Source organism: Acinonyx jubatus, chromosome B2 (genome assembly GCF_027475565.1).
Source record: "Acinonyx jubatus isolate Ajub_Pintada_27869175 chromosome B2, VMU_Ajub_asm_v1.0, whole genome shotgun sequence".
Lineage (NCBI taxonomy): Eukaryota > Metazoa > Chordata > Mammalia > Carnivora > Felidae > Acinonyx > Acinonyx jubatus.
In genome coordinates, this window is record NC_069385.1 from 46787957 (window position 1) to 46803021 (window position 15065).

At 35.7% G+C, this 15065-nt stretch overlaps 1 protein-coding gene across 3 annotated transcripts in view; it reads right to left on the bottom strand.

The window, feature by feature from the left end:
• Positions 1-1466: 1466 nt before the first annotated feature.
• Positions 1467-15065, bottom strand: part of NT5DC1 (5'-nucleotidase domain containing 1) — a 139077-nt gene continuing 125478 nt past the window's right edge. For 2 of the 3 annotated variants that reach the window (XM_027057059.2, XM_027057058.2), the window contains exons 11-12: positions 6643-6811; positions 1467-3254 (exon numbers count right to left, since the gene is read on the bottom strand). In XM_027057059.2, the coding sequence (XP_026912860.2) occupies positions 3139-3254; positions 6643-6811 (285 nt within the window). In that variant the 3' untranslated portion in view covers positions 1467-3138. The remainder of the gene's footprint in view (positions 3255-6642; positions 6812-15065) is intronic. The other variant, XM_053222355.1, reaches the window with a different exon arrangement.

Here is a 15065-nt window from a genome sequence, read left to right on the forward strand (position 1 = left end):
AATGGGGATTAGGGCCCCCTCCCCCATGCATGGTCAAAAATCCATGTGTAATGTTTGATTCCCCCCAAACTTCACAAGTAATAGACTACTGCTAACTGGAAGCCTTACTGATAACATTAACATATATTTTATATATGTGTTATATACTATATAATAAAGCAAGCTAGGAAAAGTTAAAATCGTAAGGAAAATACATTTACAGTACTGTATCAAGAAAAACTCGCTATAAGTGGACCTATACAGTTCAGACCCATGTATTTCAAGAGTCAACTTTAGTTAATTTTAGATTGCAATTCACTGTTTAGTTGAAGTCTCTGTTACCTCAGTATTTCACACACCAAATTCTGACAAACTGTGACCACTGTGTCATTCAGATCTTTCTTCTGCTGATGAGGTCAACAGTGGCCAGGAAAGAAAATCTCCAATCCCTTGCATTTATTCATAGTCATTAAAAAAAATTTTTTTTTAAGTATACTTATTTATTTTGAGAGAGAGAGAGAGGGAATGAATGAAAGAGGGTGTGATCCAGGGAGGGACAGGGAGAGAGAATCCCAGGCTTTGTACTGTAGCATGGAGCCTGACGCTGGACCCAAACTCATGAACAATGAGATCATGACCTGAGTCGAAATCAAGAGTTGAACACTTAACTGACTGAGCCACACAGGCACCCCTGTAATTATCTTTTTAGATGAATAATGTTGGCCTGTATGCTAACATTAAACTTAAGTCCTCTGCCCATTTACACAACTTTCTTACTTTCTTCATTTAACTTTATTAAAAATATACAGCTTTTCTTCTCTCATATCTTCAACTTTTATAGTGCCATTTTTTACTATTTTTACTTTTCTTATCTATTAGAAACACTGGCACTATTTATTTATTTATGTTAAAAAATTTTTTTTAATCTTTATTTATTTTTGAGAGAGAGAAAAGAGCAAGTGGGGGAGGAAGAGAGAGAGAGGGAGACACAGAATCTGAAGCAGGCTCCAGGCTCTGAGCTGTCAGCACAGAGCCCGACTGTGGGCTCGAACTCACAAACTGTAAGGTCATGACCTGAGCTGAAGTCAGACGCTTAACCGACTGAGCCCCTAGATGCCCCAGGACTAGCACTTTTTAGAAACAATGAAATAAAAAATCTGAAAGTAATTATAGTCCAAGAGAAAGACAACACTCATAAGAAGCACTGACTCTGCTAGAAAGGTAAAAGGAAACTTGGAAATAAACTCTGATCTCTTTTGACAAGATGAAAGAAACTAAGGTAAGATTAGGTGGTAATTTGTTCTGATTCCTTAGGTAAGTACTGGTAAAAGTAGAATGACAACTTCTGATTTGAGTCAATTTTTTTTCATTCCATAAATGGCCAAAAAAGTGCAATTAACTTATTTTGGGGTTTTCATTTTTCATATTAACAATAGCAGTTTATAAGCATTTAAAGATACATTATATTTTGCTCTTGACAAAATAAATCCACGTAAGGAAAAATAGCTTTATTTTTAAAGAAATTAAATATCTATTTGTATACATGAGACAGCTCTCATTTAGCCCTAAGCTGATTGTGTGTGTTTATTATTGTCCTCCAATAAGATTTTGGAAGCCAATTTCAAATACATTACCATATACTTATTAGTTGATATCAAACAGAGCTACTGACATTGAGGAAAAAATTTCAGTAACTGTTTATCTACCCTGAGATACTCATTCCCACAATACATTTGGGATTATTTGAGCACTTAAAAATTTAACGAAATTATTTCTTTTCATTGCATGCATCAATATGCTAAGTTCTTTGCTACAATATAGGTAAAATAATGATAGTGACCAGTGTGTTTTCTGATACTGTCCATGATAGACAGAATGAAATTACAGCATAAAGAGTAGCCAGGAATTTATTGTAAACATCTGGCTCCAAATACTTTGCCCCAAGTAACTACTATAATAGGACTATACAAAGCACATAGAACACAGTAATCCTAAATTGCAGTATAACTATAAAACCTCTTAAAGTGTTTTTCTCAACCTTTTTTTTCATTACCACACTCCACCCTGAGAATTAACCAAATTAAATTTAATTAATAAATTTAACTTTATATTTCTCCCTCATGAGAGAAATTAATACCAAAGAATAAAATTTTATTGGCTAGGGTTCAGCTTTGGAGGGCCACTATACATTGCATTATCTAATTTTTTTTTCATCCCAAGAACCAGTTTTTGTCTCTTTGAGAATATATGTCTTAAAGTGAATGAAAATTCTATAGGTTTTAACATTAGGGGGAAAAAAAACTTTATGAGTAACACTGGAGGTTGAATTAGTTGGCTTCTTATCTCATTTCTGTCCCATACTAGCTGTGTGGTCTCAGAAGAAATCTGCTTTACCTCCTTGTTTTGGAAAACATAAGAACAGCATGAAACCTGATAGCTTGGAAAAATCATTTATTCTCACTGGACTCAGTGTTCTTAGCTATAGATGGAAGAAACAGATATAGTTCAGTTGTTCCCAATTCTGGCTACCTTTTCCTGGGGCAAGTAAAAGACATCAGTGCTCATCTCTATTCCCAGACCAACGAAACCAATCTGGAGGTTATGGTCTAGCTAGTGATTTTTGAACTTCAGTATATGAATCACATTAATATTAAACACAGGTTGCTGGGATACATTCCCAGAATTTGATTCTGCAGGTCTGGGGTGGGGCCTGCAAATCTGTATTTCTATCAAATTCTCAGGTGATGCTATGTTAGTGGTTTGGGGACAACACTTTGAGAACCATTGGTCTAGGCATATTTGTAAATATGTGTATGTATATGTGTATGTACAAGTGTGCGTGTGTGTGTGTGTATAAATACACACACACACACACACATATATGCCCAGGTGAATCATAATCTCAGAATTATTGGTATAGGAAATATTAATAAGATTCCTTTCCATTCTAAGACACTGAGATTTTAATATAATGAGAGTTGTTGGGCATCAAGATGATCTATACAGAAAGGAGACTTATGGAAAAGCATCTAATTCTTGGTTAGTTATCATTAGGAATTGTTCCTAGAAAGCATTTTACAGTATTTTTAAAAAATTAACATTTTTACAGTATATTTGCTGCATATATGGTTCTTCACTTCATTTTTCAGTAAAGACAGTTTATTTGGCTGTCAGTGTCTCAATATTTGATAAGATCGATGGAGGGTCTGGATAGTAGCCAGCTGTTTTTGAACTGCTTGAAGAGAACCTTGAAAATTTGTAATCCAGGGGTAATTCTGGGGAAAAAAACAGTATTATTATTCTGTAGATCTTAAAAGGCTGTTCATAAATATAAACAAATCAAAACTCATTTTTTAGCTTCATGATTTTAATTTCTTCTGTCACCTGGATAGGTTGCAGCTAAATGTATTATAAATTTAGATGTATTATAAATCATCCTCAGAGATCTAACTATATATAACATTCTCTGTACAAAAGTTAGCACGTAAAACAGGAATGCTCATCTGATTTTTTATTCTGAAATTTAAAACTCTCTCAGGCCCTACTCAAGCATCATGTAACAGGTAAATGGGAACTAATAATCTTCATGGCCCTTAGTAATAAGAGAATTACTAAGAGTAATCTTTGAATGCTTAGATATATAAGGATTGTAATGCACACAGTGTGGCAACTTTCGCCACATAAGCATTACACACACAGCCAGAAGGGAAACTGGGAGAGAGAACATAAAATGCACATTTTATTGATGGTGAGACATGGTGACATCTACATAGAAGTTTCTGAAAAGCTAGACTTCAGATATCTTCTTCCCCAATTTCTTCCAAGGAAACATAACTAGAAATATTACAAGTGAAATATTATGACATATGCCATGTTACAATACTCATTCCATGGGCACATACTAGGCGATAATCCTTATTTTAAAAATTTCACAAGTAAAACATCATTTGGAAGTACTATTCTGAAAATGACACTAGCATAAAAATCATACTTTACATTAAATGCCAGTGAGAATCATCAAGGCCCAAGTAGTTAATAACCCTTATGAGGAAAAAACGAATGCTAGAGATTGAGAAGGAACACTGCCTAGCTTTGTTTGGCTGTTGTTAAGTCCTTCTTAATATTTTCTCCTGAGGAAAGTTAGAAGACAGGCCCTGTACCAAGTTTTTTCCCGGGGTGCTGTGGAAGAAAGCTTTTGGAAAATGAAAAGGCAGATGCACTAATGTTACTGCTTCTTTAAGGAGAGGTTATTACCGTAGAAGACAGAGAAGGGGTTATTTTCCAATTCTTTGGAGAAATATTTAAATCCTAGAATAATGAAGATTCATTTTTTTTTGACTTTCTTACTGTTTCATAACCATATCCCATTGAACCAGTTTCCATCCAGGTACTATATACTAATTCATTGGCTTCCAGTATCACATTACTTCATTCTCTCACTATAAATTTGAATCACTTTGAAATAAAATAAACATCTTGCTTTACTGTTTCTCACGTCTATCCTGTGAGGGAAGAAATGCAGCCTGGTATTATCCCCAATTTAAAAAAGAAGAATCTAAGGTTCAAAAACAAACAAACAAACAAAAACTGAAGCAGACTTCACTTTTAAACTAGAGGCAGGACAACTAGAAAAGATGGATAGAATATAAACATCCATATAAACTGGACAGTCAACTAAGACCTGAGGACCCATTTCCTGGGAAGGTGTAACAAGCAGAGAGTGAGCTGACATTCAGCCACAGCTTTTTTCCTTTAGGTCCCTGAATTCCTGCTGGGGGCAAGTGCAGTTACTGGCAGCAGAAAAACTAGTAGAGGTTTTGGCAGTCTTGAAAGGCTGCAGTCAGAAACCGAGGGGCTAGGACTGTACTGTGAAGGAATGGAAACTGGGGGGCTAGGAATCTGCTGTGAAGGAATGGCTGGAGAACTGGAGTCTACTGGTTTGCTCCTCAGGCCCATTGGCAAATTCTGAGGGCAACTTAAGGAAACTAATAAGCAAGCATAAGCATATACCTCTGCAAAACAGAGTGGATTTTTCAGCAGTTTCTCAGTTTTAAGAAAACAGGGAAGGATTAAGTTCTGCCCTCAGAGAGAAGAAGGACCCTAGTGAATATCTCATACTTCAGATATATATTTCTGGAAACAGAATTTACTATTATGAAGTAATTCTCTTTCGTGTTAATAATGGATTTTCCCCTTAATGTCTACTTTGTTTCACATTAATATATCTAACTCTTGATTATGATTAACACGGTATTATCTGTCACCATCTTCTGATATTCAAACTGTGTCCTCATAGTTCAGAGATGTCTTTTATGAACAGCTCATAGTTGGGTTTTGTTATTTCATTCAGGCCTTTAACCGGAGAATTTTGCCATCCATACTTAATACCATTACTTAGCTTTAAACTCATCATCTTAGTGAATACTCTCCATTTGTATTGTTTCTTTTTCATACTCTCTTTTCTTCCTATTTTTGTTTTCCTTTAGATTTTAAGTTATTTTACATAATTAGCTCAGTATATATCTCATTACATTTTCTTTGGTAGTTATCTTACAGATTACACGTGCATTTTGTATGTTATCAATACCTAATATACTCTTATGCCTTACCATATAATACAAGGACGTTAGAACATTTTAATTCCAGCTGTCCCACTGCCATTGGCAGCATGTTTTAAAATTCTTTCTTTAAATGTCTTAGGACTTTTTTAAAAAATTGTTCCAATAGTAAATGTTCATTTAATTGATTCACATATCTGTCCCTTTGTTGCTGTATATTCCTTCTTGCATCTTCAGTCTTCTAACAGGGGTCAGGCTGGCTATTTTTCATTACGTGCTGAACCTTATAATGATGCTTTTAGAAAAAATTTGAGTCCCAGAATGATGTTACCTTCCTCAAAAGAGAATATTCTCAATCCAGTTTTAGGGACTTAGCTGATCTAACACTGAACTTCAGTTATCTTTTTTTTTTTTAATTTTTTTTAATGTTTATTTATTATTGAGAGATAGAGAGACACAGAGTGTGAGCAGGGAGGGACAGAGAGAGAGGGAGACACAGAATCTGAAGCAGGCTCCAGGCTCTGAGCTGTCAGCACAGAGCCCGACGTGGGGCTTGAACCCACGAACTGTGAGATCGTGACCTGAGCTGAAGTCGGACGCTTAACTGACTGAGCCACCCAGGCGCCCCTGAGCTTCAGTTATCTTTAAGGTAAATTCAGGGTCTCCATGCAGATTAAGAGAGTCTATCAGGCCCACCTCTCCTCTTGTAGACCCTACCTTCCACTTCCTGTCCCTGAAGGCTCATTAGCTTCAGCTAATGAAAGGCCCACTCACGTTCTCTGGTGTCCTCTCTAGAATTAGCCAACAGTGAGGGAAAGGGGGCTCCCAAAGTCAGGTTCATCCTACTTGGCCTTTAGCATCCTGTCCTGGCAATTTTTCCTTTTATCCTATGACTCCAAGCAGACTTAAAAAAAAAAGGTCCAGCTTTTATGGGTGGCCCCAGGAGACAGGCAGGTCCTAATTCCCTAGGTTGCCATAACTAGGTGTATCCCAAGAAAAATAAATACCATGGGAAAATTTTCTTCTTTTGAAGGCAAGAAATCTAGTACTTACAGTCATTAATATCTAGTAACAGCTAAAGCTTTATAAGTATTTTCCTGCTTACCTGCTATTGCTTCAATACTTGGAATTGCAATAGTGCTGTAAGTACTGATTCTCTTACAAGACCATGTATAAAATAATGAGTCTTCTGTGTTTTCCAGTCCTGAAACTGAATCAATAAAAAAAGAGCCCCATTTTTTAGATAATGTATTTAGAGGCTTTGCCTTTGGGCCCTGAAACAAGAGAACAGAACAATGAAAAAAATGATTAATTTTCAATGTCATAACTTGTTCCCCCATTAAGTAAATCAAAATAAAAACTCTAGGAATTTCAGTTGTTTACCTTTAACTAAACTGTATACTACCTAAAAAGGGAAACCAAGCTTAGAAGTTCTTGCCTCCCCTGGTACAAGTATCTTCCCCTGGTTTTGTTTGGGAACCCTTTTTCTCATCCTTTGGGATCTGACCTGGATGCCATCCAGGACATTTTCCTTGACCTCCCACCCTCAGGTTAGTTCAGGTCTTCCATTTTCCTTAGTTTATCCCTAATATATGACTTCTCATGCTACCTTTATTTATCATACTATTTACTTTTCACCTTTGACAGATAATGAAGTACCTAAGGTTAGGAACTTCCTTATGTATCAGTGTAACTTTAAGGCTTAGTGCCTGGGTCAGAGCAGGGACGCAACAATTGTAGACTAAATAAAAGATGATTAAAAAAAATACTTCTCAGTGTTTTATGGATATGGATAAAATTAAAACCGTAAAAAATCCCATTGTATCCATATAATCTGGATTATAAAATCTCATCATTTTCTGATGAAAATTTCATTTTGGAACACCACAGAGCCTTAAATCATGCCTCTAGATTCATAATTCTTTGTGCTGTAACTCATTTGATGAAGATGAGAATGTTTTCAAATGATGATGTTTAGAAAGCAGTCAGCAAGAACCTATTTGGATTTCACCAAAGATATATAAAAGCAGTATAGAGGATGAATATCCTTGATTCTGTATATACATTTAAGGTGTATTTGAATTTCCCAATGTTTATTAAGCAATTTATAAAGTAGTAAGATTCATTATTTAGTTCACTATCTTTTCCAAAATAATGAATCTGAAAAGAGATGATTCGCATCACGTATACTGTATGTAGATAATGGTTCTGCAAACACAGAGTGGTAAAATGTAGGCTGTTACCTATTCCTATGAAAACAGGAAAACAGATTTATCTACCCTTTCTGGCTTAATGTAATATTGGTGCTGTTATGGTCTAAATGTCTGTGCCTCCCCAAAATTCAGATGTTGAAGTCTTAACGCCCAAGGTGATGGTATTAGGAGGTGAGACCTTTGGGAGGTTGCTTAGCTCATGAGGGTGGAGCCCTCATGAATGGGATTAAAGCTCTTACAAAACAAGCTATCTTCCCTCTTCTGGCATGTGAGGGTACAGTGAAAAGATGATGGTCTATGAGGAAGTAGATCTTCACCAGATACCAAATTGGCTAGCACCATCATCTTGAGCTTAACAACCTCCTGAACTATGAGAAATAAATGTTTGTTGTGTATAAGCCAGGAAAAAAAATGTGTATATATATATATATATATATACACACAATATATATATATATATTAATATTATATATATAATATATACACACACATATATACACACACACACACACACATATATATACAACTAATCAAAAGAATCATTCCATTCTTGAACATATCAACAAGGAGCACTCCTATTTTTGTTTGAGCTTTATATCTTGTAGGTATCATCCTTTACTGGTAAGTGTTCTCATCAAGTTTCTAGCCTCTTCTCCTTTCTCTAGTCTCCCTTGGACATTTATCTATATCCCAATTTTCTTCACTAGTCCCGACCTATCTCCCAAGCCAGTTTGATCTCCTCCAAATACTTCAAGGAAATAAGATATAACATGAAATCAGTCGTATTTTCTCCTCACAAAACCAGCTTTTTCTCTTGACTGCCATTTTTATATGGATAAAATCCATTATTTCCAGTTGCCTGTGTTTGAAAAGTAGCTATGTTTCGAGTCCCAACCCCTTCCAGAAGCACCAGGCTTATCACCTGTCCCACCACCCAAGTCTGCCCTTACACAGCTACATGAAAGCTTCAATCCTGTTAGCCTCCACCTTCAAAACTGTTTCTCTGGCTGACACATCTACACAATTTGCTATTTTATGGTCAAGACCATGCATTATAGCCTGTACAATTGCCATACATTCACTCATTATTTCCTGAGCCAAGAATATGTTACTATTTCCATCAATTGAAAATATACTGATGCTTTAATGTCTACCTCAAATTCTACATTCTTTATGAAGTTTTCTGTAATCTTCCTCAATGAAGTATGCATCCTTCGTTGTCTGAAACTCTTTTGTAACTTGTATTCCCTCCAGACAGTTATGTTTTATTTGCATACTCAAGCTTCCCTTCTCCTCTATCCTTGGACTGTAATACACTCTGTAAAAAGGAACTGTGTGTAACTCAACCACAAGTTTCCGGATATTCTTAACAAAGAGGCTTGTGTAAATTGAAAACTCAGTGTATGTATGTGCTGAACAAGAGAATGGTGTTAGACTGTTTAATAATGAGTGATCTTACTAAGATCTTAAGAGCTAATCCAATAAGCTCTTATGTTTGACACTTGTGATAAAAATTTTGAGTACTGCTCTGAAATACGTGTAGTATATGTAAACACATACACAGAACTACCAATTACAGTGAGGTGATGTAATTAAGGATGTACCTATATAGGAAAGAGTGTTATACATATGTAAACTAAGTTACATTGGATTTCTCTCTCCATACTTCCATGAATTAGAAATGATTCATTTATGGTCTCGAAAATGAAAAACAGTGTATGAATAATCATGTCAGGTCACTGATCACAATGGAAAAGTAAGAAGTTTTAAAGAAGGACAAAAAGTCATGAATATAACCAGTTTCCTCTAACTTGTAACTTATTTTTATTGACAAGACTAACTGCAAAAGAGCCCCTTGGGGCGGGGTGGGGGGCGTGGGGGTGAGGTGGGGAGGGGAACCTAACCAGCTTAACTATCTCATAGAAAGGAATTTGAAAGAATGTAACTCCAAACTCATTGTATCTTTTATGAGACTAAAAAGGAAAATGTTTTCAAAGCAGTGATATTCAAATATTTACTATCACTATACATAAAACTCAAAAATACTCAAATCGCCAAGATTAAATAACATTTGCATTACATGGCAAATAGGCTTTAGGTATACCACATTTATGGAAAAGGAATGATATTTCTTTATTATGAAATATCATTCATCTTAAGTGAGAATTGGCTTAAAAAAATAGTCTGTTGGTTTTAATCTAAAAACTATCCCAAACACAGCAATCTAGAAGGGTAAATTTTTTTCTCCATGATTAACTCCCTAATTTTATTATTATTTTGTCTAGTAAATAGTTAAAAAACAACTTGGTCTAATTTTCTTATTTGGTATTTATTTGGGGGGGAAGGTTTTTTTAGAAGAGAATGAGGACACAATTATTATTCATTGGTTTCAATGTATCTGGAACATAAAGCCAATAAGCTGATACAAAGTTTCAAATTATCAGTTCTTTCTAACAAATATCTTTCATTTTTTAGTTACCCGATGGGAGTACTGAGAGATAAGTAGGTCTCTTAGGTGTACTCCTAGGTCCTACCACAGATACATTCTTCATTTTGAGAATTTCTAAAGGGTAGTGGTTATATTCCAGGCATGATTCTTTTTCTTTCTTTTTTTTTTTAATTTAAGAGAGAGAAAGCACATGTGCACTTGTGCACACATGAGTGGGAGAGGGGCAGAGAGAGAGGGAGAGCAAATCCCAAGCAGGGCTCAATCTCACAACCCTGGGATCATGGCCTGAACCGAAATCAGGAGTGGATGCTTAACTGGCTGAGGTGCTGAGGTTCCCCCCTATCCAGGCATAATTCTTAATAAAACAGTGTTTGTGACTGAAACACCAAATAGCTGTTTACTAAAGTAAGATTAAAATTTATTTTTATTCTGGTACAGAATTGTCAAATGTAATGAAGTGAAGCTTTAGTGAACAATACTGGTCCCGCTTTATGTTTTCTTAATCTAACTCATAGAAGTGTAATTCAGACTATTTTATTAGTAAATCAATTTAAAAATTCAGACTCAATTTTATCAATTTGAATGTTTTCAGGTGGTATCAATCTCACCATTGTTTCAATGTGTGCTTCGTGGATTACTAGGGAGAACAGGTATCTCCTCCTATGTAAGCTTTCCCCTGCAGTCAACTGCTGGATACTAATTTCCTACTTGACTAGATATGAATTCACTGTTGGTTTCATCAGGTTCAACCACATGAAAGTGCTGATATTCAACTATTTTTGACATATGTAAAAGGGCAATTTCATAAATTCCCACCTAAATGGATGCTGTGAGACCCTTTTCCCTATCTTTTGCTCACTGGTTAACACTATTCCAGGGGTCTTGAACAAAAGTATTTATTAATTTTTTAAAAGTTTATTTATGTATTTTGAGAGAAAGAGAGTGGGGGAGGGGCAAAGAGAGAGGGAGAGTGAGGATCCCAAGCAGGCTCTGCATTGTCAGCACAGAGCCCAACATGGGGCTCAATCCCACTAACTATGAAATCATGACCTGAGCCAAAATCAAGAGTCAGGTGCTCAGCCAACTAAGCCACCCAGGTGCCCAGAACAAAAATATTCAATATTGATACAAAGTTGTCATTTTTTCTACTTATTGTTGCCTCTCTGGATTTTTTTTTTTTAAAGTAATCTCTACACCCAAGATGGGACTTGAATTTACAATCCCACGATCAAGAGTTGCATGCACTACTGACTGAGCCAGCTGCACACCCTGGCTTCATCTTTGTTCATCTTTGTCCATCACCACCATCTGGATTCTAACTTGAGAAATTCTCCACTCTGAGGCCACAAAAATATTTTCATAAATTTTCTTCAATTAATTTTACAAATCTATTTCTTATTTTCAGATCTATAATCCATTCGGAATTTACATAAGGGGGGAAAAGGGACTCATTTTTCTCCATATATTGAGTCTATATTCAGTGCTACTTACTGAACCATCTATCTTTTCCTGCTGATTGATAACCCTCTAACATATTATCACATTTACATAGTAACTTGTGATAGAGGGCCTTTGTCCGGGTTCTTCTTTCTCTGTTCACTGACCTTTTTATTTATTTATTTATTTATTTAAAAAAAATCTTTTTTTCAACGTTTATTTATTTTTGGGACAGAGAGAGACAGAGCATGAACGGGGGAGGGGCAGAGAGAGAGGGAGACACAGAATCGGAAACAGGCTCTGAGCCGTCAGCCCAGAGCCCGACGCGGGGCTCGAACTCACGGACCGCGAGATCGTGACCTGGCTGAAGTCGGACGCTTAACCGACTGCGCCACCCAGGCGCCCCTGTTCACTGACTTTTCTAGTTTGTTATTAGTACTATACTAAAAAATTACTGTAGCTTCCAAACATGGTTAGTATCTGATAGGATGAAATTCCTTCCCTCCATTATCCTTTTTTAATGAAATTGTCTTAGCTCTTTGTGGGTTTTCAGTTTTCTGCCTAAACGCAGAATCAGTTTGTGAAGGTCCACTCAAAATCCTCCTGGGATTTTGCATAACATTACATTGACTATAAATAAAGGAAAATAGGTCAATATAATCTTAAAATATGGTGTATCTCTCCCCTTTGTTCATCTGTATTTAGAATCTTTTTTTAAATTGAGGTATAACTGACATATAACATTATATTAGTTTTAGATGCAGAACATAATAATTCCATATTTGTGTACATTACAAATTGATCACAGTAAGTCCATACATCGTTACAAAGATTTTTTTGTGTGTGATTAGAACTTTAAAAATCTAATATCCTAGCAACTTTCAAATATGCAATACAATATTATTAACTATAGTTATCACACTGTAGGTCCCCAAGACTTATTTATTTTATAACTAGAAATCTGTACTTTTGATTCCTTACTAAAGGAATCCAGAATCCTTACTAAAGACTTAAAAATTTCTCTGTTAAGTCTTATGGGATGTATTAATTCCTACATAGTGATTCATTTTCATTGCTTTTTAAATGATTTATTTCTCGTTATACTTTGTTAAGTGGTTACTGAGGGTACATAGAAAAGCTATTGATTTTTGAATGCTGATTTGGATCCAGCACTTTGACAACTCTATTCAAAGTTGTAATAGTTTGTTGATTCCCTATGGTCTTCTATGCTAATGACCATATAACTCTGAAATAATCACAATTTGGTGTCTTCTAATCCTAATTTGTATTTTTTTTTCTCTTCTTGTGGTTTTGGCCAGCTCTCTGTTACACAATATAATTAATAACAGATATCCTTTGTCTAGCTCAGAACCTTAAAGAGCCTATGTCTCCATTAAGTATGGCTTTTTTCCCCATTAAAATTTTCCATTACAGATTATATTCTCACTGGGTTTTTTTGTTGGATAGCCTTTCTCTAATAAAAGGGTGGCCCCTTCTTGTTTGTTGAGAATTTTCATCATTAAAATGAATTGTTTTGGCACCTAAATTTCATAATGTTATTCTAAAAAGCTGAAGAATATATTTTCATTTGTTTTGAGTTAAAATGAAGAAACAGATGAGAACAGTAATGCAGGAAGCTAAAGAGGAGAGCTCCCTTTGGAGGCTAATCTTAATGAAATTAAGACTAAGTAATTGCAAGATTAATGAAGTGACTTTTGATTTATTTCTGGAAACAAAGATGAACAAAAACAAATTATTTTCCCCTAGTCTCCTTAACTGGATTTACTTTAATCATTAAAATGGGCCATTTTTCCTTATCTGCCATGCTCCAATATAGTGCACTAGAAAATCAACAGATGCAGTAAGATTCTAGAAAAAGTTTTTTATAGGGCTCAGTCAGGTGAGTCTCTGACTTCAGCTCAGGTCATGATCTCACGGTGTCTCCCTCTCTCTCTGACCCTCCCCTGATCATGTAGGCTCTCATGCTCTCTCTCTCTAAAATAAACAAACATTAAAAAAAAAAAAAAAGCGCCTTTGAAAAAGCCTTGCTTATCTAAGCCTTCGAAGTGCCATTTGAGATGTTCTCTGTCCTTATCTTGAGCTTGTTGTCACAAATGAAGGGAAGTAAAATCTTCACATTCCAGATGGTTTTACCTAGGGTAGAAATTACTGTAAATATCTAAGAAACTGAATTCAAGCCTAAGTGAAACAAAATGCTAATCTCCACAGAATACAGTAAATGTTAATGTTTTGGTTCAGTGAGTGCATCAATCCCGAGTGACCTTGTTGATTTGTTTTTAAATTATACTGTGAATAGTTTACTTAAGCTGAATAAAGTTAACTAGAAATAAGAAACTAAATCCTTCTGCATTCAGGCTTTGTACTTAATAAAAGACTGCGTGTTACATATGTTGTGTTTGACATCTGATTAGGAAAATGAAACTACATTTTTCTTAATAATCACAAAATCAACAGATGAACCCTCATGTGATGCTTAATGGATGATTTCCTCCTCCTGTAACAATTGAGGGTATCTATATTCTTGTTTCCTTCACAGGGAAGCAGGAAAGCAACTGAATTCTCATGACATGCTGTGCTTACACCAGGCTTTGATGTGCTGATGGAAGAAGTATGCTGTGAATAGGAATACAGGTGAACTTAAATATGAAAGCCATCTTTTAGAAGTTTTTAGAAGTCTTTTAGAAGCTCCTAGATTTGTGTTACAAGATAATTTTTAAAAACCCACATAATTGTTTTTAAATTAAAATTTAAATCTGCCTTTAAATATAAGCAGAAAGATGTATGATAAGGGATTTTCCTTAGAGTAGATAAAACTCCTAAGTTGGCCTGAAACCTCTACTAAGAATGGGCCGTCAATACAAATACTGCCTCAAAACTGGTGGTGTCAGCATGACCAGAATAACTTTGTTGTCAAGGAGTACGAGGATACTTGGGAGTTTTCAACAAAATGCTTTGGGCCACAACTGGGAATCTCGCACCAAAACACCTGCCTCAGCCCCCAACAGGACAGGGAATCTATCTTCCACAACTCCCTTTTCCTGGAACCTCAATAGCATGAGATGGAAAAAGAGTTCAGGGCTAACTCTGGAACCCTCTGAGGGCTTTATCCTCACCCCGTCACTAGGCCAAACCTTCCCATTCCTTGCTTCCTTGTCTATGTTCAGTGGGGCAGGGTCGGTTGGGGAGGTAGAGTTTGATAGGAAAGGAACATTATTTCAATTTTGTCTTATGAAGTAAAATTTTCAAAAAAACCTTCAAATCTTCAAATAAAACTCACTATTTCCTGTCTAAAAGCCAATTATGAGCTCTTTGTTTATGGTGTGTTTGTAACTAATTAACAAGAGGAAAGAGGTCTGTGGGGAAAAGATTGGGCTACTGTTTATTGTAATGCTGGAGGAAACTTTCCCA